This window comes from Haliotis rufescens, unplaced genomic scaffold (genome assembly GCF_023055435.1).
Source record: "Haliotis rufescens isolate VD_foot unplaced genomic scaffold, xgHalRufe1.0.p SCAF_109, whole genome shotgun sequence".
Lineage (NCBI taxonomy): Eukaryota > Metazoa > Mollusca > Gastropoda > Lepetellida > Haliotidae > Haliotis > Haliotis rufescens.
The window spans coordinates 443226-470384 of NW_025963790.1; the positions used below are offsets into that span (position 1 = coordinate 443226).

General features: G+C 38.2%; 2 protein-coding genes across 7 annotated transcripts; one reads left to right on the plus strand and one right to left on the minus strand.

Annotated features, from left to right (window-relative positions):
• The first annotated feature begins 25 nt into the window (after positions 1-25).
• On the plus strand, positions 26-15609 carry LOC124114875. Of its 4 annotated transcripts, none has more exons than XM_046475666.2 (15): positions 26-220; positions 945-1052; positions 2694-2920; positions 3566-3628; positions 4237-4305; positions 5312-5363; positions 5720-5846; positions 6691-6801; positions 7460-7520; positions 7946-8018; positions 8286-8334; positions 8594-8703; positions 10025-10755; positions 12368-12520; positions 13706-15609. In XM_046475666.2, exons 2-15 carry the CDS (start codon positions 959-961, stop codon positions 13880-13882), a joined length of 2097 nt encoding a protein of 698 aa, XP_046331622.2. In that variant the 5' UTR covers positions 26-220; positions 945-958; the 3' UTR covers positions 13883-15609. The 4 variants fall into 4 exon arrangements, with proteins under 4 accessions (XP_046331622.2, XP_046331624.2, XP_046331623.2 ...); XM_046475668.2 differs by having other exon boundaries at positions 6694-6801; XM_046475667.2 differs by having other exon boundaries at positions 948-1052.
• A 384-nt stretch (positions 15610-15993) lies between these two features.
• LOC124114882 (sodium channel modifier 1-like) lies at positions 15994-27107 on the minus strand. Of its 3 annotated transcripts, none has more exons than XM_046475676.2 (6): positions 26987-27107; positions 23523-23593; positions 21405-21493; positions 19446-19546; positions 17682-18196; positions 15994-16501 (listed from the first exon to the last, which is right to left on the minus strand). In XM_046475676.2, exons 1-6 carry the CDS (start codon positions 27035-27037, stop codon positions 16411-16413), a joined length of 918 nt encoding a protein of 305 aa, XP_046331632.1. In that variant the 5' UTR covers positions 27038-27107; the 3' UTR covers positions 15994-16410. The 3 variants fall into 3 exon arrangements, with proteins under 3 accessions (XP_046331632.1, XP_046331633.1, XP_046331634.1); XM_046475677.2 differs by lacking the exon at positions 26987-27107 and adding an exon at positions 26872-26966; XM_046475678.2 differs by lacking the exon at positions 26987-27107 and adding an exon at positions 26803-26853.
• Between the last annotated feature and the right edge of the window lie 52 nt (positions 27108-27159).

Genomic DNA, 27159 nt, shown 5'->3' on the forward strand with positions numbered 1-27159 from the left:
TAGAATACTTCATTACACAGAAACATCCAAACACCAATTTAGACCGTTATTTTTTATATCATTACAGTTTACACAGTGAAGAAAAAATACCAACGGCGGCTTGACCCATTTCTTAGTTTTACAAATGGCGACTTGGCAGGCGCGCGATATTTGAATCATTAAACATCTCAAGCAAAGAAATACTGAAAAAAAATCTCCTTGGCGTTGCTCAAGTTGGTTGGTATGTTTATCTTTAATTCCGTTTTATCGTAAGTCTTCCTGGCGGATAAAAATACACAAAATACAAATATAAACAGTCAAATTTAGATCGTCTGAGAGAGAATTTCACTTTCCGATTTACTGGCTTCGGCCGTGTCTTCACTCAATGTCTGCGTGGCATATTAGGCCTAAGTCTAAAATGTAGGACTTACTTATGAAATCACCACGGCTATGCGTCATTTATTTCAGGTCTGCAAAAAAACCACCACCAGACAGCTACCAAACTATGGAATATGTAGATCTACGTAGTCTGCGTGATTTACTGTGTTTGGTCTCATTGAAAATGTGCCGGGTTCTTATTATGATACAACCTTTATGGTGATTGTGTCTTTGTGTGGCTATTTCTATGAGCCGGCAAATACCGATAAAATAACATTGTTGTAATGTTCTTCGGCGAAACCAGAGGACTTCAAATTTAAGCAAACATTGTTATAATATTATTCGGCGAGACCAGTCAACTACAAAGTATGAAATTATAAGTAGCAAGCTCGGAGGTTCACACAGTTTAACCAGCGCTTTTAAATCGTTCACACTTCAATGAACCCATCCAAACTGACGTTCCATTCTTAATTAAAGAGGTGTGTACATATTCTGGTACATGTAGCTCTCTACTGGTTTTCTTTGGCAGGGATGTATTTGATATGTTTCAAGTAAAAAATTTTCTTTTCATTTCATTTATCAAAAAGTAGGCTATGGGTCAATGGGAAAAGTGCACAAGAAACATGCATCATACGTGAATCTGATCTCAACAAAAGAAGACGAAATAAGAAGACAAAGAGAATCAATTCTTGCAGGTAAAAACAATTATGAATAAATATTGTATATTGCATTCAAGTTTCAACATTGAAACAATAGGCTGCTCATTGAATCAAGTGATAGAGAGAAAGTTTAGTTTCATGTTGCAGTCATCAGAACTTATATATCACACAAACAGGTGCTGTATCTTATCTGATGTACACTTATGGGGAACTCTGATAAGTCAGTAATCTCAATTATCTCATGTTTGGTGACAAATCCATTCAGCACTTTTCATTATGACCCCTGGTAAGTTAGTGTGGTATATTTTAATATAATTTTATTTATTTGGTAAGATGATTTAGGTCCATTTACCAACAAAAATAGCAAACTGAAAAAACACACAAGAAACACGCACAAAAAACACATGAGATCTTTGATGTTTGCCTTGATGGCAATATATCGCCTAGTTTTCATACTTTTGGACACAAAAGATCAGATGCACGTGAATTTACAAATACCCAGGGACTTTGGAGCCTTTTTCACTATTGCAATACCCCACACTTTTGCAATAGTATTGAGATAGTTGTCAAACTATTTTAATAGAAACTGCAATAGTAGCAACCCAACTTTAAGGCTTGATAATTATATTAATCAATGTAGTAAGAATGAATAAAGTATTTCTGACAATCCCATTTTACTTCCTGCTGCTACTCAGACCAAAGGAACCTAACTGATCTGAAGGGATTGTGTTCTTTGCTAACCAACCACAAAGGCAGGTTTGAAATTTGCATAAAATATGTTTTATTAATATACCTATTGCAACTATTGAAACTATCAATTGTTATGCATACTATCGATGACCCTATTGGCATTTTAAAATTCCTAACAAATGCTACCATAGGGCACACAGTAGGAATAATGATATATATTGTTACACTCTAACTTTATGGCGGAAGGTATGGGGTTCGATCCCCAGCCGCGTCATACCAAAAGATGTTGTTGTTACCCTGTCTGGCGCTCGGCATTAAGGGGCTAAAACAAGGACTGGTCGGCTTGGAGTCAGTATACTGTGTCTGAGTGGGGTATTCATGTTAAACTGCCTCATGGTATCTCAGTGTGCTAGCACTATAAATCGGCATCAGTCAGGACTAGTACAAGCAGCCACACACACACATACACGTGCATGCACGTCGCTATATAAGTGCAATAATCTAAATCCCATTTCACCTCACCTCACCTCTAACTTTATGATCCGTCATCAAACATTCCTAGGTGATATCATTTCACCATGAGCTAGATAATGGACAGTGTATTTTAGAAAGTTTTCCTCCTTCATTTTCATTGAAGTTAATACCATGTGATTCAATTTCTTATTTCCTGGGTTTATTTAAAAATCGAACTCTGCATTAAGCATGTTCTTATATTCATTTTACATCTTTGTCAAAATTACTTTTGAAAAGAACATTAATAATATCACTAGCTTTGTACAATATCCATCCTCATAAAATATTTCTTTTAAAAAAAATGATTTCTCAATGTGGCCTCCAATGTTTGAGTCTGTTATTAAATTCTGTTTCATCCTGGTTAACTGAGTTAATAGTGGCTATGTTCAGATGACAATCTATTGTCATTGAAAAGTTGTCACAGACAATGAACAACTAGGAAAACATGTATACATCTTTCTTCTTTCATTTTAGATTTTCGTAAACATTTCCAAGCAGCACCCGATGCAGTAAATAGAAGTGAAGCGAGCACGGCAGGTGTCACAGTTGTGACACACCCACCAGAGTCTGTCACATTGTGCTACTCATCAGATGCTAGTGACTCCAGTATGGGTAGTCAGGATGAAATACTTCAACGTAAACGAAGGAGAAAAACGAAGGCTGAAAGAAACAAAACAAGATCTAAATCAGTTTCTAGCAAGGTATCTTCGACAGTTCCATGAGTTTTATTTCTCACAGTTACACCATAGTGTAGAGTATTACTATTGGTATATCATTTAGAATAAATATACAATGACACAGCAAGATTATTAAATGAGCATGTGTTTCATACTGATTTTGCAAAACAAGTGTCAGAATTTTTGTATTTCCCAAGCGAGAGCAAGGGTAATACAGGATTTCTTACAGATTTTTATGCAAGTATAATAATGTCTTTATTTCCCATTATTTCTTAATTCTTTTGAGCTCCCCTTTTAGTAAAATACACTGATCACGACTGCCGTTTCTGAAAACCATAATTGATCAACAATCTTCACCTAAGACGTCGTTTCTAGTGTAATGTGAATTATTGATAGAATTCACAGATTAATATTAATGTTTGAAACTGAAAATTTGTCATGCTTCTCAAACTTTCGGTAATTACTTGTTTACCGCAGGATTCAACAGGTTTACAACCAGCAGATGTGAGATTGGAAAGTGGCATCAGACAAACTGAGTGTTATTGTTTTGACTGGTATTGTTATTTATGCGTTGTGAGACCTCATGTTTTGAAAATCATGGCTGCTTATATTTTGTTAACATGAAAAAAGTTGAATTCAGTTTGCACTGTAATTCTATTTCATTTTCAGAATGACTCAGACAGTAAAGCTGATGTAAACAAGCACTTAAAGACTGCTCACAGCATATCTTATGTAGGTGGTATTAAATACTGTTTATATTCATTTCACTGTTATATAATATTACATATTTATTGCCACCTCAACTCAGTTATAGATATTTGATGATTTTCAATCATAAATGATTTCTTTGTAAGTGAGGAGTTTGTTATATCTGGTTACCATTATGATAGGTAACAGTCCCTGCTTACATACCTATCTTAGGGAATAGTAAATACAGTATTCGACGTAATAAGCGCCCACGGCGACATTTGCTAATATTTTGGCTGGTGAACAATCCCAATTAGCATCCCTTCTGATTGATCAAGACTTATTCATTCGCGTATAATACGCACTTGTGTGTTATATGCACCCTTAGTTATGGGCTAATAAATTCTGGATTATATATATTATATCTGTCGTACATAAATACTTCAGTCTGTAAAAACCACGAAATTTATCTTTCAACTCTGTTTTTTTCACCAAAATAATATTCTAATAAGAGCCCCCGATTTCAAATTTTGAGAGCGCCCTGGGCGCTTATTATGTCGAATACGGTACGTGAAACTGTTCTTACATCCAGTAATATCTTGGTGTTTGTTTTATATTTGTATCCTATCTCTGTACTTCCCCTTTGTCCCCAGCCATTGCGATCCAAAGGCCTAAGCCAGAGAGATGACAGTTTCAATGTTATAACACAAGGCAGATTAACAGTAAGTCTGATGCCAGTAAGACAAGCCAACATAAGTCTACATATTGAACATTGATAACAACTGGCTCACCAAATATTCACTAGCCAAGTATTCCACAAAGGAACAAACTTAATCCCTTGAATTGTTTGTTTATTTTATGTCAGATTTGAATGATAATTAACTGATGGCATCATATCCAGACTGTATAAGTAACATTACTATCTATAGCTGTCACTGGGTGACTGGCTGGGAATTCTTGTGTTCAATTGTTGCTTAGTATGGACTATTATCTCAGGGGTGCCCACTTTCGTCTACATTGTTATCAAAATAAAGTTTTGCATCAGTTCTTAAAGGGGTAATAAGCTGACCCCTTCAGAAACACCAGCTGGTGTAGGATAACATAAAGAAGAATAAGAGAGAGTTGAAAATATTTATTTTATACCGTGACCAAATGTAACATATCAGGGTATAGTCAACAAGGAATATTCCTTAACACTGGAGTTCTGAACTGCAGCAGCAGATGAACAATATATATGAATTCAACAGTTCAACCAAGTTTAACTTAATGTCATGGAGCATAGAAGAATCTAAGGGGATTCATGCCTTTCTCTTAGTGGTCTTTCAGCCTTTGTAACCTTTGGGCAAGTGAGTGAGTATGGTTTTACGCCGTCTTTAGCAATATTCCAGCAATATCACGGCGGGGGACACCAGAAATGGGCTTCACACATTGTACTTTGGTCAAGTTCCCTGTATATTTCATGGCTTCAGTTTTGTATGATCCAGATAGTGTACTACACTGTAGTAGCCAAATAGTTAAAGCGAATTCACATAAAGACGAGGAGATGGCGTTACAATTTGTCTAACACTGTTGCTGGAATACATGTATTGCTAAATGCAGTGTACAACGAGATTCACATGTGTGATATATATACATGAATATTGTTGACAGCAATGTAAAACAACGTTCACTCACTCTTTGATTTAGAAAAGTAAAATCTATGGCAAAAATGTTTGGTTTATGTTTCAGAAGAGACTTGGACTCTTTAACAAGAGCAAGAAGTCAGAGACAATATCGCGAAGTAAGTGTCTTTCTGGTTTTTCGATTCCTTGAGTCTGACGTCTCACAAATCACTTTATGGTGTACATGGTATTCTAAATACAGATTTGAAGGCAAGAGCTTTGAAAAGAAATTTGCAAGAATATTGTTTACAAGATAGAAATTTCATCCTGAAATATATCTCATACTTCTAGGAAATCTCTTAATTTAGTATTTTAAAAATATCTGTCAAAATATAATAACATGTATTACCTAATGCTGGTGAATACTTCAAATGATCACAAATCAGAATTATACAAAACTTGACCTTGATGTAATATGTATTACATATTTTTGCAACATGACACCACATTTTTCAACCTGAAATCAATGTTACAGAACCGATTGTGCTGACAGAATCTACAAAGAAGGAAACCGAGGACGACTTGAAGAAGATATTAAACATTCCTCATGATGATAGCTCTGATGTTCCCATTGAGGTTGATGTGCTGACAGTCAGTAAACGGTAAGGGTCAACGATGCCCCTGCCTTTTATATTTTTGATAAGAAATTGTTAGAAGATGTTGAAAGGAATCCGAAAAACTCTGTGTTGTGCTTGGTAAAAACTTCAGTTCGGTTGTGAAGCAGAATTCAAATTCTCTCATGGGAGTCTGCAATTTATATAAACGTTTTTATATTTCATTTGAAATGTTCAAAATCATTACAGTTATTTATTTTGATTTTTTTAAACAAATATTTCAATCTGTGTCTCATCAGCACATTTAAGCATATGTATCTGGTAGGGCTGGGACGAGTCCAAATTTGCTACCCAGGTACCCACCTCCCTATTACCCGACCCTACCCGGGTACCCGCTGTAGGTCTCAAGAGATAGGAAAAACATGTCCGATTTGGAATCGTTTGACCATACTCCTGTCAAAATACATTGAGATACACGTATAAACCGATCTGGTCATGCATACACTGAAGTTGACTGGTGTTTTATCATCATGCAAACATATAAAGTCAGAAGGAATGTGTGCAAAGTCAGAAAGAAATGTGAGCATTTATCCCTAATAGTGTAACCACAGAGTTCTGGATAATTTTTGCCATTTAACAATATAATCACGTGACTAACCACGGGTCCGGGTAGTCCTGTGGCTACCCGGGTCCTACTCAGTACCCACCCGACCCAGGTACCCGAGTTACTCGTCCCAGCCCTAGTATCTGGATATTTGTTCTTAACAATGTCAGGGGCAAGAAGTAGCCATGAAATGTCTTAACAAGGAATATAGAAGTTGTTATCCATAAAGTTAGGTTCATGTCTTCAACAATTGTATAGTATACTATATGATTCACCCTGTGACTTCAGCAGTCCAGTAATGCCCTCTGGCCATTCAGCAGCAGTTTTATACCGGCCTGTGGCTAGTAAGAAGATGACACCAGTCTCCACACTGTTACAGGGGAAGTCTCATACCATCAGGTAGTAAGAAATATACCTCTCACTCAGGCAAAAAGTTGACATTAAAAGCATACACAAAGATGTAATTGTTAATTCAAAGTGTTCCTGACAATCCAAGATGTATCAAGTTTATAATCAACAATCTGGAACAAGTTGGGTGGACATGTAATTATCGTGTTTGAGGTTGAAGTCAGCATTGAGACTGTCTGGGCTGTTGTACACTGATGTCATAATGGTGTACACAGATGTCAGGATATGTATTGGGATATACACATCTTCCTGAGGCAAGGGAGTTAACTGACTCTAAAAAGTCCGGTTTCCATCCTTGCCGAACTAGTTAGGTGGATATTTTTTCACATTCTGCTAACCAGGCTGATTCAGTTATCACAGAAGATTATGATGTCATTGTAGCCTTGCTTCATAGCTTTCCAGCGTGACATCATTGTATTCCAAAGGGACCTCATATCTGTCTCACACGTGTGAGAGTTTTACTATAATATAACTTTCATTTACTCACTTCTGCTTTTTGGATAAGAGTTCAGTTCATTGTGATGATTTACCAGTATAGTACTCAGCACTGGATGATCCTGGATGATCCTGGATTCAGGAAGCTAATCAGGCACATGTTTTATTTGTCACTATCGTAGTGAGATGAAGTTTTGATATTTTGTTTCTATAGCTCCATATCCACTGGGATCTCCACATGTCCCAACTCAATGGAGCTAGACAATTTTTCCAAGGTCAGTAAAATTGTTAGTTTGGTAAAATTAAGCAAAACCTTCTATCTGAGATATTTAATTCACGACATTCCTCAGCTGTTTATCTGATTCAATGATTTCCTGTTGCTATTTTGTGATACTGAAGAGTAAGACATTTGTGTTTATGCTATTAATTATACAGTCCTTTTTTTCTTTAGTTCAGGTCTTTTGTATTTTTACAGTCTTTCTTTCTTCATTGGTCCTGTTATCAGTGAAAAAAAAGTGACCTTTGCTGAACTTGAAAACTCTGAATGTGTTTGCTTCTTGTAGGCAATACAGATATCACACATCAGTATCATATTGTGACAGCTCTAACCCAAGGATGTTTATGTTAGAAATCTGAAAAATGTCTTTGATTTAAATTATATTGCAACCACGGCTACAATCAATGTTTTGTTTGTTAATAGATTCTGCCAATACATGACATAGTCCAAGAATTATCACAAAAGCTGCAAGACCATAAGATATTCCGAGGAATTAGTAAGTTGCACATTACCCAGTGAAAATACCCACCCCATGCAGCTGATGATATACTAACCAATGACTCATCAATAAGTTAATCTCAGGAATTGGATGTTTTACTCAACATTTCTGTCTTCCTCATTGTCAATAAAAGATGAGCTGGGTTTAAGTCCATTTTTTAAAAATCCAATAACATTAATGTGAAATGCTAGTTTAAGAGGCTTTTGTTAACCTTGCAGTCCATTAAATTACCACTGTTAAAATTCTAAAAATGTTCCATTTCAGACACAGTCAGGGAAATATGTGATGATCTCAACAAACAGATGAAGCACAAGTTGGTGTCATTATTACAATTTTGAATGTTGATGTTCATGTTTCTGCATGTACTTCAGAATCATATTAATCTTCATGTATGTTTATCTGAGGTGCTGATTATGATTTATGTAACCAAGAACCAGACTATTCTGACAGTTCTGTCAATGTACCTGTATATATTTACCTCCATTGATATGACATTGCTTTGTAAGTCACTATTTTTTTATTTGTATCTTAACACAACTATCGCCTTTTCTCATGACTCCGAACACTTTCAGTGCCCTGCGGACTGTGACGCCTTGCTCCACCCGACTGCGGATGTGTGTATTGTCAAGTGGAGGCAGTGTTTGCAGATCACTAGCAGACAGTTTCACCCCTCAGTATATAGGTGGGGACTCAAACTTCTATCAACCCTTCAAGATTTGGGTTAGAATAGGTCTTCAGCAACTAATGCTTTCCGTTAAAAGGCGATAATGCTTGTCTAAGAGGTGACTAACGGAATTGGGTGGTCACTGGTCAGGCTCACTGACCTGATTGATGCATGTCATCATATTCCAATTGTGTGGATCGATGTTCATATCAATCACTGGACTGTCTGGTCCAGAGTCAATTATTTACAGACCGTGTCATGCAGCTGGAAGATTGCTGAGTTCGGCGTTAAACAACAAATAAATAAACAAACAAATCATAATTCTATCATTTTTCTGTAAAATAAGAATGAATTACAATATGTATCAGGTGAGGTGAAATTGGGTTTAACGTCGCGTCCAAGATTATTTCACTTATATAGTGACGTGCGTGCACGTGTGTGTGTGTGTGGCTGCTTGTACTAGTCCCGACAGATGCCGATTTATAGTGCTAGCACACTGAAATACCATGCCGTAGTTTAACATGAATACCCCACTTAGACACAGTATACTGACTCCGAGCCGACCAGTCCTTGTTTTAACCCCTTAATGCTGAGCGCCAGACAGGGTAACAACAAGTACCATCTTTTAACGTCTTGGTATGACGCGGCCGTGGATCGAACCCTGGACCTTCCGTTCTCTGGGCGGACGATCTACCACTAGACCACGGAATTGGTCCAATATGTATCAGAGCTCCAGATAAAATGCATTTTTGTGGAAAATTTCCCAATTACTTTTGAGTTGCTTGCTTACAATATCCAAGAAATATGTCGGAAACCTTATTGAGTGACAACACTGTGTAGTACTGAGTACCATCAGTCGCTGTCAGTTTGCATACTTCTATTTCTTTACAGATCTTTACTGGTATTTGCCAATCGAATACAGGCATGACATCTACATAAATCCTGCTGCAGTGAATAATGCACAAATTGTCAACTGAAACAGTAGTTTAAGCAAAATTCATTTTAAAATTATTTTTAGTCGTCATAGACACCCAATCGACGACCTAAGGGAGTTAAAGCATAATGAATACCCAGAGAAACCTATCAATACCTACGTGAATGACAACATGGGAGTAAATTCCCCTTAGCTCAGAAAATGATCTGGAGCCCTGATGTATGACAAACTTTCAGTGCTTCAGTTGTCTGAAAAAGAAGTCAACCTTTAAAACAAGTCTACTGTCTTCTCTAATTTTTTATTCAGGGGAAAAAGTATCTGAAGGTGAAATCTTAAACAATTACTCAGCCTTAAACATTTTTGAAAAAAAACAACTCACATATTGATATTCTGTTTACATTTCAGAGAATCCTTTCACACCTCACTCAGTGGAAAAGGAAAGAGATTCTAAAGGCCCAACTTGGGCCAACCAAAACAGAGAAACATCTTCTCTTGTGTATGAGAAAGTGGATGGGTCTGTCCAAAGTCAAGCAACCATAGCACGACATCGCCATCAAGCAGGACACAGCTCTCTACAGGACATACTAGGTGGTTCTCATCAAGTCAACCAGCCACCTACATCGGTCCGAGATCTGGCCCGCCTAGCTCAGAATACAAATCTGAGATCTCATTCTGGGATGTGTGCTTCAGACTCCGCATCCATGAATGCAATAGACCTTCTCAAACATAATGACAGCATGTGCTTGAAGCGGGAAATCAGCTGTACCATACCCAACCCGAACCAGATCAAACAGCAACCGTTGACTGCTTTAAATCTTCTAGCACAAAATGATACTTTTATGGAATCTAGAAACCAGGACAGCTTCTCAAGTCTCTCAAACAAAGACAAATATGACGTAGTGATGGCTGATGTGTTGCCCGACAGAGATGCATTGAGTCAGAATTCAAATTCTCAGTCATCAGGTTTCCATAGCCACTCCAGTGAGAAGATTATGCCGTCACGAAGACATCCAATTTTTGAGCAGTTGCTGAAAGGACTGGAGCCCTCCCACACAGAGGTTCCAAGACACAGCCCACTAGACACTATAGATTCTTCAGTTCTGGAGAATAGATGTAGCCATGGTGAAATGCATATGGTAAGCCTATATAAGGTATTCAGTGGCAGACCCAGCAATGGGCTGTTGGGTTCGACCCCTACATCTCTTTCTATTGGAATAGTTGTGTATGAAGTTACAAAATCAAAATGTGACCCCTCCCCAAAACCCCTTATTCCTGGATCCCCTTATTGCATTTATAACAAATAAAAGTTTTGACAAATTAATGCATTGCTGCCATATAACCTGTTATGGATATTATGCTAATGAATGATAACCAAGAAATGTTTTGCCTAACCATGAAGCATGTGGATTTTGAAGATTTCGAGGGCTTCTTTCTTTAACTTGCACTTTGTGTCTATAGTAATTTAACCTATGACTCATCAATGTAAGACAATGAATATTAGTTCAGGGATTTTTCTCGGATTCCTAACTAAGTGGCAGGCAGATTGGGAAAAGAAATTGTTATTTTGTTCAATGTCTTGCCAAAGCCATAATATTTGTAATAACTAAAATTAAACAAATTGAGAGATATTTAATTCCTATTTCGGAATTATTACAGACATCTGCTCCCGATTTGGGCCTGATTATTGGCCTCTGAACACGTCCAGAGGAGTCCCAGATTTATAAACTCCTTACCTTTAGCATACCAAGTCATCACACTCCCTGTATGGGAAATGTGTGCTCCTCAGCAGCGATAGAAACTAACAGTTTTAGTCCACTAGTCCTTATAATGATAACATATAGCAAAACCCTTAAAAATGGCAAATCTTTACTAGTCCTTTTGATACCTTAACTATTTGACAGGTGGCAAGGACTACAGGACTGGTGCCAATTTCTAAGGCTGTCCTTAGCCATTAAAATATTTTGCCCTAGTTTTCTGGGTTAGTTTATAAATGTCCAATATGGACCACTTTATCTCAGATGCCAGGCTATAACCTCTAAGCTTCTACTTGAATCTTGTGCTAGCAGGTAAAAGTAATCTTAGTATGAAAACTTCTTCCAATCAAACGCTGTATCTGAAATCCAGAACATGGTTTGATGTGCCCATCATCTGCCTACCAGTACACCATAGACAATAAAAAACAGTTTGTATGAATGTCATCTACTATATTGTGGGCTTATCTACAATAATGTTGACACCCATTAAACTTTGTTCTTACGAATACCAGAGCTACCAAGAAGCTGTGTATCAGTGTAATATTGGAATCACCATTACCCAATTAATTATAAGTTTCTTGTGGACAAATACACCTAAAATTAAAATACAAAACAATATTATAAACAACACTGTGTAATATCCAAAGCGGTCTTTCCAGAATGCATATCTATATTTTTGTACAGATCTGCATATACATTAACTCGAATGAATAATGCACATCTCGCTCATTGTAACTTCGACAGGTATATTGCTAATGAGACATGTGACACACTAACTGTAGCACATGAACAGATGCAAGTTAGAAGTCACCTGAAACAGCATTTATTAAGCAGAATTATTATCTCAAAATGTCTACTGATTGGTTTAAATATACCAAATAAACTAGACCTAATTTGATTACCCATAAGAAACATTATTTGGAGCCCTGGTAAAAGACCTACACAAGATTTTGCTCTCGACATTGTCATGGCTTCCTTCACTTGCTTGTTGAAGGCTGTTGTTGCTGAGTATCGAGAGGAGCCCAAGTACATGCCTCAGTTCCATGGCGACTTCTACAAGGACTCTCTGTGGTTTGAGAAGACCATCTTGTCAAGTATAGATCAAGGATCAGATCGAAGACTTCAAGCAGACATCATGGAAACTGATGTAAGGAAATGACCATGTTTTGGCTACGCTCATGTCAGTTAAAATTAAAGTGACTATTATTTTATATTAAAATGGATATGATGAAACAAAAATTGGAATAACCTGTCACTTTAACTTGTCTTCAACCATCCTTGCCAAGACCAAAATCTTCCAGAGCTTTTGTTTGTGTGAGAGTGATTGAGTAGGGTTTTACACTGTTATTTGCAGTAGGTTATAACTGTTTTAAGCAATAATTCAGCAATTTGGACACCAGAAATAGACTTACACATTGTACCCATGGTGGGAATTGAATCTTGGTCTTTGTGGACTTATAAGTAAATGAAAAACTAGATTAGTTTGGTGTGACAGAGAATGTCAGTTTACTATTTCTTGTAAGACTGGCCATGCCAGAGGGCACTCATGTAGACTCCAGAACCTTCTGTCAATAAATCAAGAGTGAAGAGCTCCTTCACATAGGTATGGGGTGATACAAACATCTACTGACTGAGTACAACATGGAATTGGCTGACATTCCAGTGTTCGGTTATCACAGTGAGGTTCTCAGTACCCTATGCCTGTCTATGAGCTGATGAATCTGAAGATATGGTCACAATGTTGCAACCCGGCCGGTTGGTTGTCTACCTATCATTGACTGTTGCTTTTTCTGTCAACCAGTTTTGTCAAAGCCAGACTTGATTATTGACATACCACTGTGATAAGCCTGAGTACTGATGCTAAAAACAACATTCACTCACTCAAGATTACAATGTGTAAAATGATATAGCAGAGCAGTAAAATGCAAACTACAGCATGAAACCTCATTGGTGAATCTGTGCCTTCCCATCTATCGCTGGGATGTCTACCCAGAATAGTGATAACATACAGCAATACACCTGAAAATGTTTGAAATTCAATTGGCACCATTAGAAATAGGCACTAGTCCTATAGTCCTTGCCAAACTGCCCAATAGTTAAGGTATCATAAGGATGAGTAGAAATTTGCCCTTTTTAGGGCACTATGTAACCATTATAAGCAGTAGTGGACTAAAACTTTAATATCCCAGTCCAGGCAAGCGAGCTGGTGCTTATTTCCCTGCTATCTATTTGTACAGGGAGCATAGTCCCTTGAAATCACTTTACATGACCATTTATTCTCAAGTTTTGAATGTATTCTTGTCTGTGTACATCTGTGTCATCTCTTGTGCAGGCTCATTCCATGGACATCCTGGAGTACCTTGACCGAGGCAACCAGGACTCACCATCCACCTTTCCCCACAGCAGTCAGTCCAATAGAACCGACTGGTCAAACACTGCTGACCCATATGCTCTGCCCAAACCCATGTCACCAGATTCACCTCAGATGTTTCCCAGAAGACTATACTAATTGTGTTGTCACAAAACTGACAAGAATCCCATTCTCCACTTACCAATATGTTCAACAATCACAATCTTCACACCTTGATGTTTTCAAGGAATGGTCACTACAGCAGATATCCTCACTGTACTGAGTTCAATATTGCCTATACTGACAACCTCTCAAGTGATTGCCACCCAAACAATGCCAGTGTTTAACACATACGCTTGTCCACGGGACAAAATACCAGTAAACATTAGTCATTTCCCTGTTTTTTTCTGTAACACTGCTCCTGTACATGGCAAAGAGATATTTGTCAAATCCCTGGGCCGTGTTGCTATCTGAGTCTGCCTGACTGGTGTATGGAGTGTGAGCAACCTTGCTGTGTTGTCATGCAACAGTCTAGGGTTTTTATAACTGGACCAAGCCTGCTAACACTTACTCATACAACCACTGTTTCGTGGAGCATGTGTCACCTGAGCCACTTACCAGTACCTGCGTATCTTCACTTGGTATTATGTATGAAGACAAGAGTTGTTGCCATGGAGAGTGTTAGAATATTCCATAGTGATAGCTTGTGATTGACGCCTTTATTTATAGATGTATTGCGTTACATGCTTTCTGTATTAATTATTTTTTCTGTTTTACTTGAATGGAAATTCTGAATTCTGAATATTTATGAAATGATATATCACATGTATAATGAATTGTTCATTTAATATGTACATACTAGTCATTTTCAGTTTTTTTATTTACAAATGAAAGGCACCTGTGATAAATGCTGCAATGGACTGTGTTTAATGACATGTATGACAACAATTTTACAAAATTATATGATGGCAGTTTTGGGGTGAAAAATGAGTTTGTGTCACAATTCATCACAGAACTGATTCATCATGATAGATGTGACTATAATACAGGATCATTGTGGGTTGCATAGCAACAACTTGCCAAGGGTCCTGTAAGACCCCTGTTCTTATTCCATGATTCTAACCATATATTGCAGAGACACATTAATATTTGGGCTAAAAGCAGAATGCCATATTTCTGCTTAGCAAGTAATCTGTCACTGTGCCCAATTGAATCAGATCAATGGAGTTTATTTGCTTTAGTCAAGACCAAGAGAAAAACTACATTGGGACAAACAATAAGAGCTATCCTCAAGTGTTCAAGTATTACTACTAAAATAAGAGGGTCATTGTGATTAGCTTTAGCCAATAGTCAGAAGAAAATGTCTAGTAAAATTCTGTTTGGTATGGTAAGCTCAGATAATAGAACTCCACGTAATAACACTAACATCTACTGAAAATGATTTTCAGTGTCATGTTCAGGAAAGCAGACTTAAAGGTTTTGGCACAAGAGGAGTTGCAGAGCAACAACTTGTCAAAAGTGTTTGGGTTATGTTCTATAAGTAAATGCCTATGAATGTTTCTAGCAACACAATTGCTGAGACACACTAATAGTTAGGCTAAATAACAAGTATTTGGAGGTGGTGGTGGAGAACTGTGGGATAATTATTGTTTCATAACTTTTTGAAGATTTAATTGTAAGATAACAATTGAGGTCACTAAGGTCTAAGGTTAATTTCACATCTGTATTGACAGACATAATGATGAAGCTGTGATCCTAAAATGTATATCATGTCATATTACATGAAACGATGGCAGATCATATGCCAAATGAGTGTCTGTGATAATTGATATATTGTTGTTAAAGCCTGTTAATGTTCAACTTGAAGTACAGATCTCTCTACACTTCCTATTTTTGTTTGTTGTTTCTTAGTCTGGTCTGAAATGTTTTTACTTTGACGTAGTGTATGTTGCTTAACACTGCAGTCAGGAATATACCAGCTATATCACTGCAGCTGGTAAATATACCAAGTCTTGATGCAGCAAACCAGTCACTAAATGTACCGATCCACACCACAATCAGTCAAGTCACAGACCCCACCTGATCCCATCTTCGTCAACACTGGGTCTGGAATTAATCTCAACCAATGGCAAAGAATAGAAATGTGCTGGACTAAGATAAGTTTCTTCATCCCCAAGTTTGTTACCATCAACAGGAAAGTTTCAAGACTTTCATACTTCGCTGGTCGTTGCGATTGACATCTCCACAATGCATAAACACACATGTACAGCAACAGTTTTCAATGTTTACTACAGTCATAGAGTTTGCAAAATGTTTGATATTGGCCTCACAGTCTGAAAATTTAAAGACTTACATACTTCGCTGGTAGTTGCACAATCTCCACAATGCATAAACACACATGTACAGCAACAGTTTTCAATGTTTGATACAGTCATAAAGTTTGCAAAATGTTTGATATTGGCATCATAGTCTGCAACTTATTAAGGATGATATAAGCTGGACAAAACCCACCACTTGACACAAAGCAGGGTCACCACTTTTTAATGCAATAATATTGCAGTTCACAACAAGAATAGGCTTCAAATGTCACGAATTATGCCTTTCACTGACAGTTCTGCCAATCTCATGATATTCCTAAATATGTTCCATAGTCTTCCTTCATGGCCAGCATCTTCAGCATCAGTTCATCATGGCAAGTCAGGTGGCTCCTCGTCCGAGTCAAACTCACAGTCATCATCTCGGATCCACTTCCCATCCCAGTCCTTCCGCCAGCCCGATCTGGGAAACAACAGTTAAAACAATTAAACAGTAATTCTGTAATAGTTATATTACCCATAAGGGTAGCATGATTATATGTAATAACTTTCTGAAATTTGCATATGTGCATTTTACCGATTCTCAAAGCTGTTGGTCAATTGAAGCCATATGACATCAGAGTGCTTCATTTATGAGAAAAATACGATATGACGTCATCAATTCTTCATGAGTCCCAAACTGCTGCCATTACACCATCTGAACCATAGGCTGCATTCAGTGAAGTTTCTCAGTAGAGTTGACATTTCATACGTTTTTTCTTTCTTCATTTTTGCTCTTAAAATGTCAATGAGTAATATACTACTCAAAATATGATGAAGAACATCATCCACAATTGGAAGACTGCATGTTGCATTACTCATCACCAATGACAGATTCCCTATAGTCATGAACATGTTCTTGACTTCTTTTGAGTAATATATTATAATCCACTTGAAACTTGGAATTGCAGATTATCAGTCCCACGTGAAAGGCAAGGAACTTGCACCATATTTACTTGGGGACAGATAATCCATAATTCCTTGTAGCTCCTAGGTTATACCCTAAATATGAAATACAGTTAAAGTTTCTTAGCCCAAGACAGATGCAAGTGTACAGGAATTGAGAGGAACAAAAAGTCCAAAATACAATGTAAAGGCTAATCTAATATTTTGCAATATTTTGTAGTAACTTTCTTGTTTTTTGCCTTTGGTAAAATTAACGGTATCGCAAAAATTTGAGTCGGGTAGCCTTGTGGTTAAAGCGTTTCCTTGTCACGCCGAAGACCCGGTTTTGATACCCAAAATGGGTACAATGTGTGAAGCCCATTTCTGGTGTCCCCCTCTGTGATATTGCTTGAATATTGCTAAAAGTGGCAAAAAACCTCTCACCCACTCTGAGTGAGTGAGTGAGTGAGTTCGGTTTTACGCAGCTTTTAGCAATATTCAAGCAATATCACGGCGGGGGACAGCAGAAATGGGCTTCACACATTGTACCCATTTTGGGAATCGAACCCGGGTCTTCAGCATGACGAGCGAACGCTTTAACCACTAGGCTACCCGACCGCCCCCACTCACTCTGAACACAAACCCATATAGCTATGTTAATTAAAGCCCTTGCATTGACTTTTGCAATCTGTGAAAATTGGAATAGTTAAAAGACCTACCCAGCCATCTGCCAATATTTTTCTGCTAATTCCTTCTTCTCTGAAGGAACTGTTTCTCTATCCTTGTCTTCTTTTGTCACTGTACTGTCTTTGCTTGACCCCCCTGGCTCGGGGGGAGGAGCGGGTGGGGCTGCTGCTCTCTCACCCTCCATTCGGCCAGCATGGGTCACCAGGTGGCCATTTTGTCCACTATTCCAGCCCGATTCTGAATCAGTCTTCGCCTCATTCACAAGGTTCTGATTGTCACCAAGCATTTCTGATTTTCTTTGGTATGGTTTTAATACAAATTCAGAGTCAGGGCTTTCAAATATTTTTTTAAGCTGCTTAGGATGTTTCAGCAGGCCCTGACTCTGTATTGCCTCAATGGCCCTGTTTCCTGGCAGTGCCCTAGACTGTGTGGCTTGTGGTGTTGAGGACAAGCTCAGCTTAGGTTTGCGGTCGTAAGGCTTCACTTTCTTTTTTACTCTAGGATCATATGGTGCAATGCTGCCGATGCCCTTGAAGTGTGTACTGGCCTGGAAGAATCGATAGACAATTAACATGTGTTCATGTTGACAAAACAATCAGTGTTTCTTGAATAGCCTTGAGAAAATCATTCCATGGTAAAATCACACTACAGTAGAACCTTGCTGACTTGAAATCCCCGGACCCCCAAAAATACATTGTCTCATCTATATATTAAGACAAGCATTGTGCCTATCATGTACACAATTTCATTAAAATCAGATCTTAGTTCTCGCTACCGCTAAACAAAGATCTGAGGACATCCCATTACGGGTCACGTGAGACCGACCTTGCGCGAACTATGACCGACCAATGGAATGACCAATCAGAAGGAAGCTTTCTCATGCTTTACGGCACTAATATCAAATTGGTGACTACGCTTCAAAACATATTTTGACAAATTCTCGATTACAAATTTGAAACCTAAACAAAAGAACATTCTGGAATGGCTAATAGATGGTCTAGATTGTATGAATTCATGTTAAACCCGTAACTATCGTTCGGAATACCCCGTGTTAAAGTTTTCGAAATTGCATGATTAGACATTCCGACTGTCACTTTCATAATGTGGTAAGCGACGCTCTGATTGGTCGGATGAAAGGTCGTTCTGACTTTAACACGGGGTATTCCGAACGATAGTTACAAGGTCATCTTCCTTTTCTTCCAGGTTGGCCTCTAAGTTGTGTTTATAAAGTAGCTGCCATAGAAATAACCATATACATGTACACAGTTCCTTGTGGTGCCTACTATACCTAAGTATTCATACACAACCTACATCATGACCTTATGACCTTTTCACCAGAGAGTTTGCATTTGACTATGTAACCTGAAACAGCAGGAGATAGGTAAATGTTTTTTTCAGTCATGCAGCATGTTTCTTTGATAAGGTACTTCTGTACTCAATGTATAGAATCCCCAAAAATTCACCAGGCAACCAGACTGGCAACATTGCAATGTTACTAGACAAGATCAAATGTTGCCAGTCCAGAATTTTCTAGACTAACGAACAAAAGTAACGAAAGGGTAAACATAAGAATCGTACTGTTTAATTGTCAACTTAGCAGGCGACCATTGGGCAAGCAACTTTTCAAAACTGACCATCTCGGACTGTCTTGTTGGCAGGTATTTCAAACACTGCTATACTACAAAATTGAAATCTGACCCTAAATCTCTGCCATTAGTTTCAAATCATATTTTCAGGCATCCAAATCCAGTTTATATTTCATCTTACTGGTATCAAAGGTATAGAGGACAACTTACAATCTTGATTTCACTGGACCCTGTCTTGACGAACGCCTCGTGCCTCCTCTTCCTGATGAGTTCCTGCAGTTCTGCCTTCTTCTCCTCGTGATGCTGTAGACCTGTGACAGCAACATAGCTGGAGTCACTGACCCACTGGTGCACCGCTCTACCAACACTTCAGCTATATCACAACAAAGCCGCAATAAATAAAATACTTTTCTCTTGCATCTAACCATTCCTCCTCCCCACTCTGTAATCAATAGTTATTTTCTGATCAAGCTTTTAGCAATATTCGAGTAATATCACGACGGGGGACACCAGAAATGGGCTTCACACATTGCAGGGTATGAAACTCCCAAAGATTTCAGCCAGACCAAAGGACTGGCTAGCTGAAATACTTGCCAGCCCTGACCAAAACCTGCCTGCCCACTATAATCATATGTTTCTCAGGATAAGCTAACGAGGTTTCTTTTTGGTTACATTTTATCATTCATCTTTACATGTGAATTAATGCTTATCATCAGGAAATATTTAGAATATTTTCACATATGAAATATAACCCGACCGTTGGGCAGGGTGATTTGAAAATCTGGCAGCCCGAGTTGAAATCAACCCGTCTTGGACGGTCGGGCAGGCAGGTATTTCGAACACTGCACATTGCACCCATGTCGGGAATCAAACCCGGGTCTTTGGCGTGACGAGCAACGCTTTAACCACTAGGCTACCCGACTGCCCCTCTGATCATAGACATTTTACCATATTAATATACTTATTTGATTACCTTGCAAAAATATGTATGTCAATATTAGAAGTAGAGAATGTATGACTCTCAGCAGAGAGAAAATTTATATGATGTAAAATCTGTAATATCAAATCATTACTATTCAGGACTCTTGAACTCTTGTTACAAAATTATTTCTTACTCAATTCCTGAAGAACAAATAATATAGGAGGAGATGGTATTGTGACTTAACCTAGCACCTCACGGATTACTTGGAGTGTATACTTCCCAGGGAGCAGAGAATGAAAACTGACTTCACACTGGCCCAGTGATTGGGATAATGATAAGATTTATATGATTTATCCGGGTTTTAGAACATTTGAGCAACAATAAATTTGGAAAAAAGTGCCATATAATAATAATAATCATAATAATCATAATAATACTCTATTTATTGTGGTCATGCAGGGGTTGATTTAGCTATAGAAACATGCACCAGTGCAACCTATCTAATATTTATACCAAGTGCATGTCAAAATCTTTCAAGTTTGTGTCTAACTCTTACTTGTCGACACATCAGTCCTTGAACACACTCAATACCTCTAAGCTTTATTTACCATACTACATCAGTAATCCCTGTGTTGTGTGTAAGTTGTCAGGCTATTTTGGCTTGATGTCATCAAAGTATGGGGACTACAACATAATGGGCACATGTTTCAACTAGGATAAATTATGGGACCTGGGTGCAACCTAGTTTTGTCTGGTGCAACAAGTTTGTCATGTCAATATGCATGTGGTGCAAGTTAAATCAAGTTGCTTAAATCGAACCTAGTCATGTGATAGTTTTGTTCTGAGAATCCTACCTGGCACTGATCAACAAGCATGAAATACTCATATCCCCTGCCAATATAACATGTCTGGTTGAGTGCATGGCACATTTTAAAGATCTGCTCTGGAAACAAGCACTACCCCCATTTTCAATTAAATGAAAGTCTTTGCCTTGGAAACTTGAAAAATAAATTTTAAAAAAATCCCATACTATCAAAAGGCACCAGTTCATCATTTGACCTATCTATGTGCCAAGTTTGGTTAGGATGTCTCTCACGGTTTATGAGTTCTGCTTCGGAAATGAAACGTGACGGATGGACGGATGGACAGCACCCATTCCTATATCCCCTTTCCATAATACTACCATAACACACTCTTGTAATGGACAGTACTATCTGCTTTTGTTGCTACAATGTGGGCCCACTTACTGGCTTCATGTCTCTTCCCACTGCGATGAACTGCCAACATGTCGACTGTGTCAAACACAGGCTTATGGTGGCACACGACACATGCAAATCTGTAATGAGATATTCGAAGTTGTTAATAACTGTCCATTTCACATCATAACAAGTTACTGTATCCTGCCTTGAAGGGAAATAAATTTCTCAGCAGGAGAATAAATCCTGTATACCCCGCCACGAAAAAAACAGGCTGCACACATATTTCTGAGAAGGAGAATAAATCCTTTATATTCTGCTTCAAAGCATAAAGCAGCATGCTTTTTCTGAGTCAATGAAAGTCACGTGACTCAGTCGAACAGCTCTTTTCTATCAAGTTTCAATCTGTTTTAATTCTTTTACAATGTCATATTAAAACATGTCGGTATGATAAACTTGGCATAACAGGATCACTCGGGGAACATGGGGTTTCATCATCTCATTAAGTTTAAAACCTAATGCAGAATGTATAAAACCCCATGTACCCCTCGTGATCCTGCTACAACTCATAACATACCCTCTGGCAACATAGCCAATTTCTTGCTGCCATGTGCCACACAATGCCAACAAACAAAATGCGACCAATAATCAGTCAGATCATCTGTCAAAATGAGATTATCAAAACGAACCTGAAATGTAAAAAAAAACATGAAACAAATTCATTGTCCAAAAAACAACTCTCAGTAGCATGTATGTGATCCATGCGATTTGATCACAGCCTAGCACCATCGTCTCATGCTCTCAATAAGTTTCTGGATGGTTGCCAAGGGAAGATTGTTCCACTCTTCAGTAAGAGCACTGCCAAGTTCCTGTAGAGTTGCTGGAAGGACAGAGGATTGTGAAATCTGCAGCTTGTTTGACATGCGTTCGATGGGGCACTCCATACGGACAATGGTCTCCTGCTCTATGTAGGCATCAATGACCCTGGCACTATGAGGTCCATAAGGATGAAGTCTGGTCCAATTGCACAAGCATACGGTCTCACATACACATCCAGAATGTCACACCTGTAGCCCACCTGTCATCGTGCCTCATAGGACGTGGAGATTGGTTCTTCCAGTTCTACTGATCCCACCCCAAATCTTGACTGAGTCCCCTCCATAGCGGTCATGTTCAGCTATGTTAGAATCCTGACATCTTTATCCTTGTCTTTCTCCACACTCAGGCATGACGGTCTGTGAAGTCGAGACAATATCTCGACTTATCAGTGAAAAGTACTGGAGCCCAATCTGTCAAATTGATGTGATCTTCAGCCCAATACAAACGTGCCTGTCTGTGATGTTAGGTCAGTGGGGTGTGGGGATTACGCACTGAGTAGAAACGTTAACACCACAGGCTTTCCGCATGTCATTTCTGAGCATGGTGGCAGTCACGAAGTGATGACATCTTGCTGCCATCAGGAGAAAGCTGTCTTCCCACTGTGTTGTGGAACGCTGCCTGTTGCCTGGTATCTGATCGATCCAAACATAGATTCCAAGCCATGCTGATCACACTTACGATGTCACCAAAGATGTTTGCAACGTGACATTTTGTCGAGTTTCAAGCATGCCTATGCATCTGCCTAATTCTTCGGTCGTCAAACGACGTCTTTTACACTGAGGGGTGTAAGTGCATTCAGTTGTTGCAATCCTCAGTAGCATATGTTGTTGTGCTCTCTGATCATGTTGTGCAATGATTCTGTCACGATACCTCCAAACACAGGTGTGCATACATTGACATTCTTGCGAATTAATGAATGGAAATGTACTACATCCCATTGTTCTAGTGTACAAAAAAAATGGTGGCCTGCAAGAAATTAACAATTTATCCATTTTCCGTAACAAATTACTCGATTAAATATGAAACAAAGTCCTTAGTTACTTCGGAAGATTTATAATATTTCCTTGTAGTGGCATAATCTATTTTGTTATTTATTTGGGTGTTTTGTAAAGGACGCCCATCAGAAAGATGAGATGGTGTTTGCTGAAATTTACAATAGAGACGTACTGATTGGACTACTTTCTCTGCTGAACGACAGATACATTTGATCAAATAATTTACTCATTTTCAAAATAATGAAAAAATAAATTTAATCAGAACTAATTAATAATGTGTGTGATCATGCATTACCTTCCATTGCTTAGCAGGGTGGCTTCATCTTCAGGGATGTCAACAGCTAGCAGGTCCCTGATTCGTCTTTGCTGTTAAAACAAGAAAAAAAGAGGGTATTTCTGCTCTGAGGAAGACCAATGCACTTCCTTGTTTTATGGAGGTCCATTACCAAAAATTAAAAATATAATTTTAAGGGTTATCTTATTCATATCTTATCCTCACTCATACTAATTTCTTGTCTCATCTCATTCCGAAAAGGTACTTAAACTCCTGTGTTGTGTTCCCAAGAACAGAGAAAATCATCTCACCTGAACACACCTCTCAGTCCACAGTTGCTCTGGAAGCATGTGACCAAGACAGTACGCTCATCACTGTCATTTCGCTTACCCTTACCGGCTTCACACGTATACCGTATTCGACGTAATAAGCGCCCAGGGCGCTCTCAAAGAGTTGAAAGATAAATTTTGTGGTTTATGGTGACAGCCTGAAATGCTTATATACGATAGATATATTTTCCCAGAATTTAATTGCCCATAATTAAGGGTGCATATAACACATGAGTGCGTATTATACGCGAATAAATGTCTTGTGTACATTGATCAATCGGAAGGGGCGCTAATTGGGATTGTTCACCAGCCAATATATCAGCAAATATCGCCGTGGGTGCTTATTAGAACGGGGCGCTTATTACGTCGAATACGGTACTTGAAGTGGGGACAGCATAGTAGGTGCTATAGCGTACGAGTCAGGATAAGCATAAATCATATTTTACCCTGAAAAATACATATTTTACCTTATCCTGACTCATACTAATTGTTTGAATCCCACAGTTGGTGGTGGGATTTACCGTCTTTCAGATCATGATCTGTTCAATTAACTCCATGGGAACCTCCGTACTTGTCAGAGTTGGACAAAATCAGGAGACTTCACGGATTTGTAAGTGCTCATAGAACCACATTCCAGCTTACTGAGGTTCCCTTGTTAAGAAAAGGTCATAATCTTGACACAATCGTTATCACTCATATCTGAATTACATAGTAATACAGAGGGCGTGGACTCTCGGTCGGTGGTTATGGGTCAGTAACCTGACATCTATTTAGCCCAACCACCCGGCTGGTGCAAACATAAGAGTGCGACAAGTGTACTAGCTTAGTCACCCGCTTCCAGTGTGGCTGCCGGGGCCTAGGGGTGTGTTCGGGAGAGATGATTTTCTGTTTTTTTGGAACATGGCACAGGAGTTTCCACTACGTTTTCATAATGAGATGAAGTTAACAATTAGTATGAGTCAGGCTAAGGTAAAATATAAAATATTAATGCCATTTTATTGAAATCATGTTTTTCTTGAGGCTTATCTAAATCATTATTCTAGGAAAATAATCTCGAAATAGGCCCTGAAATTACATTTGTTACTATATTTTGAACATTTTGAATGTATGTATGTATGTATGTATGTATGTATGTATGTATGTATGTATGTATGTATGTATGTATGCATGCATGCATAGTGTGTGTGTGTGTGTGTGGGTGTGTGTGTGTGTGTGTGTGTGTGTGTGTGCATGCATGCATGCATAGTGTGTGTGTGTATGTGATGTACTATTTAAGGTGTAATCAAAGGTGAGACGAAAATAAACAACTGTCTGTCTGTCTGTCTGTCTGTCAACAACCCCACTGTGACCCTGACCTGAAACACTGCACCTGAAACACCCTGACATGGATTTTGTCACAAATATTAACAACTGTAGAAATAAGCAAAGTCATAGATGCCAATTTTGCTTATGATGGCTGACAGATAATGTTAAATACAACACTGATAAGGATTAACACAGCAAACTCATCTGAGGTACTTTGAGTGAGAGAGTGAGTGAGTGATTGAGTGAGTATGGTTTAACACCGCTTTTAGCAATATTCCAGCAATATCACGGCGGGGGGACACCAGAAATGGGCTTCACACATTGTACCCAAGTGTGGAATCGAACCCGGGCCTTCGACGTGACGAGCAAAGGCTTTTACCACTAGGCTACCCCACTGGCCCCTTGAGTAAAAGAAGTGTCACAAGAGTAACATCACGACTGCAATATCCCAGCCATATAGTGAGTGAGTGGGTGAGTGAGTGAGTTTTACGCCGCTTTTAGCAATATTCCAGCAATATCACGGTGGGGGACACCAGACATGGGCTTCACACATTTTACCAATGTGGGGAATCGAACCCGGGCCTTCAGCGTGACGAGCCATCCCTTTAACCACTAGGCTACTTGACTGCCCCAGCCATATAGTGACTGAACCTAGACATAGATGTCATGTCCCAATAGCACTTATTAGACTTGAGACATTTTAATGTCTGTCCTGCTATGACCATGATGACAACATCTTCCACGTATTGATAACTGAGATGGTAGTAGGGCCCAGAGTTCAGCTTTTAGCTTTACACAGCTACATGGACTTGGATTTCATTGACCGATTATCATCCAAATATCTTTTTGTAAATTTGGTAATGATATAAAAGAAAAGTTGTTCATTTAAATTTTTTTGAAAATGTCGAAATGCCATCCGTCACTTGCAAAATAACTGGGTTTCAACAATAGTCATGATATGATGTCAGGAGCAGGAGACATGAATTACCATAGGAATACCAACAACACATTGAATAATTCTTAACTAAAATTACACCAGTTTTTTGTGATATATAATTTATATTCTTTATATATAAAAATAAATCAGCATACCTTGTGCATACTATCAGACAAACGAATGAGATGAGAAAAACAAGCACTAATTTACTATTTCAACATAATCATATTGCTACCAGTTAATAAGTGCTAGCCTATATCCTTACTATCACACCAAAGTATGTGTGCAGATTAACTTTCAAAAACTGTCATCCTTCCTTCATTAACAACAATCTGAACATCACTTTTGAAACTAATAACAGCTTCATAAGGGTCGTAATTTGAGTATGAATCATTATATTGATGGCAAATTAATATGTGAGGGATCTCAATTTTTATTACCAGTAAGTATCATTATTAATTGTCAATCATCGTACAGGCTGCACTAACAGGTAAACTTGCTGGGTTAACCCTTTACACTTTCCTCGATATAACACATTTTTTTAATTAAGATTAGATTTCCACCAGTCACTGAAATAGTAAATAGTGAGGTTATTACAAGGGTAATAATTTTATTGTCTAAATTGTCAGTTAGATTTGATAAACGACGGGTATTTCCACACATGTTCTACGTTATCGATTTCAACAGTAAATGTCCCGACAATTGTATTTTAAAAAAGCCAAAAATACACCTCGGGTTTTTCTCACGATAGCATTCATCATCAGTGCGTCATCATCGCGCTAGTGTGTCATTAGCCTACCTCTTGACTTGTCGACAACCCAGAGTGAGTTTTTTTCTTCGATTATAGTTAGATCTGTAGAAATTTCAAATACATATTATAGGATTTTGATTTAAAAAAATACTGTACTACCAACCCTTAATGAATTAAGAGAACTTCCGTCATTAGATTCTCTTTTGAAAGACATTCTCACTTATTTCTTTGCAAAATATTACATGTATCAACATGGTAAATTCCAGGATTAATTTTAAGTAGCCAATTAGAATATTCGTAGTAAATTATTTTATCCAATCACAATGTGAGATAGAT

Coding starts and splice junctions, on each gene's coding strand:
- LOC124114875 (XM_046475666.2), top strand. CDS start 959: ATGGGAAAAGTGCACAAGAAACATGCATCATACGTGAATCTGATCTCA. Junction 5,364..5,719: donor GTCAGAGACAATATCGCGAA/GTAAGTGTCTTT, acceptor TCAATGTTACAG/AACCGATTGTGCTGACAGAA. Junction 7,521..7,945: donor AGCTAGACAATTTTTCCAAG/GTCAGTAAAATT, acceptor GTTTGTTAATAG/ATTCTGCCAATACATGACAT.
- LOC124114882 (XM_046475676.2), bottom strand. CDS start 27,037: ATGTCTTTCAAAAGAGAATCTAATGACGGAAGTTCTCTTAATTCATTA. Junction 19,547..21,404: donor TGGGAAGAGACATGAAGCCA/GTAAGTGGGCCC, acceptor TTGCTGTCACAG/GTCTACAGCATCACGAGGAG. Junction 18,197..19,445: donor GGTCCAGTGAAATCAAGATT/GTAAGTTGTCCT, acceptor CGATTCTTCCAG/GCCAGTACACACTTCAAGGG.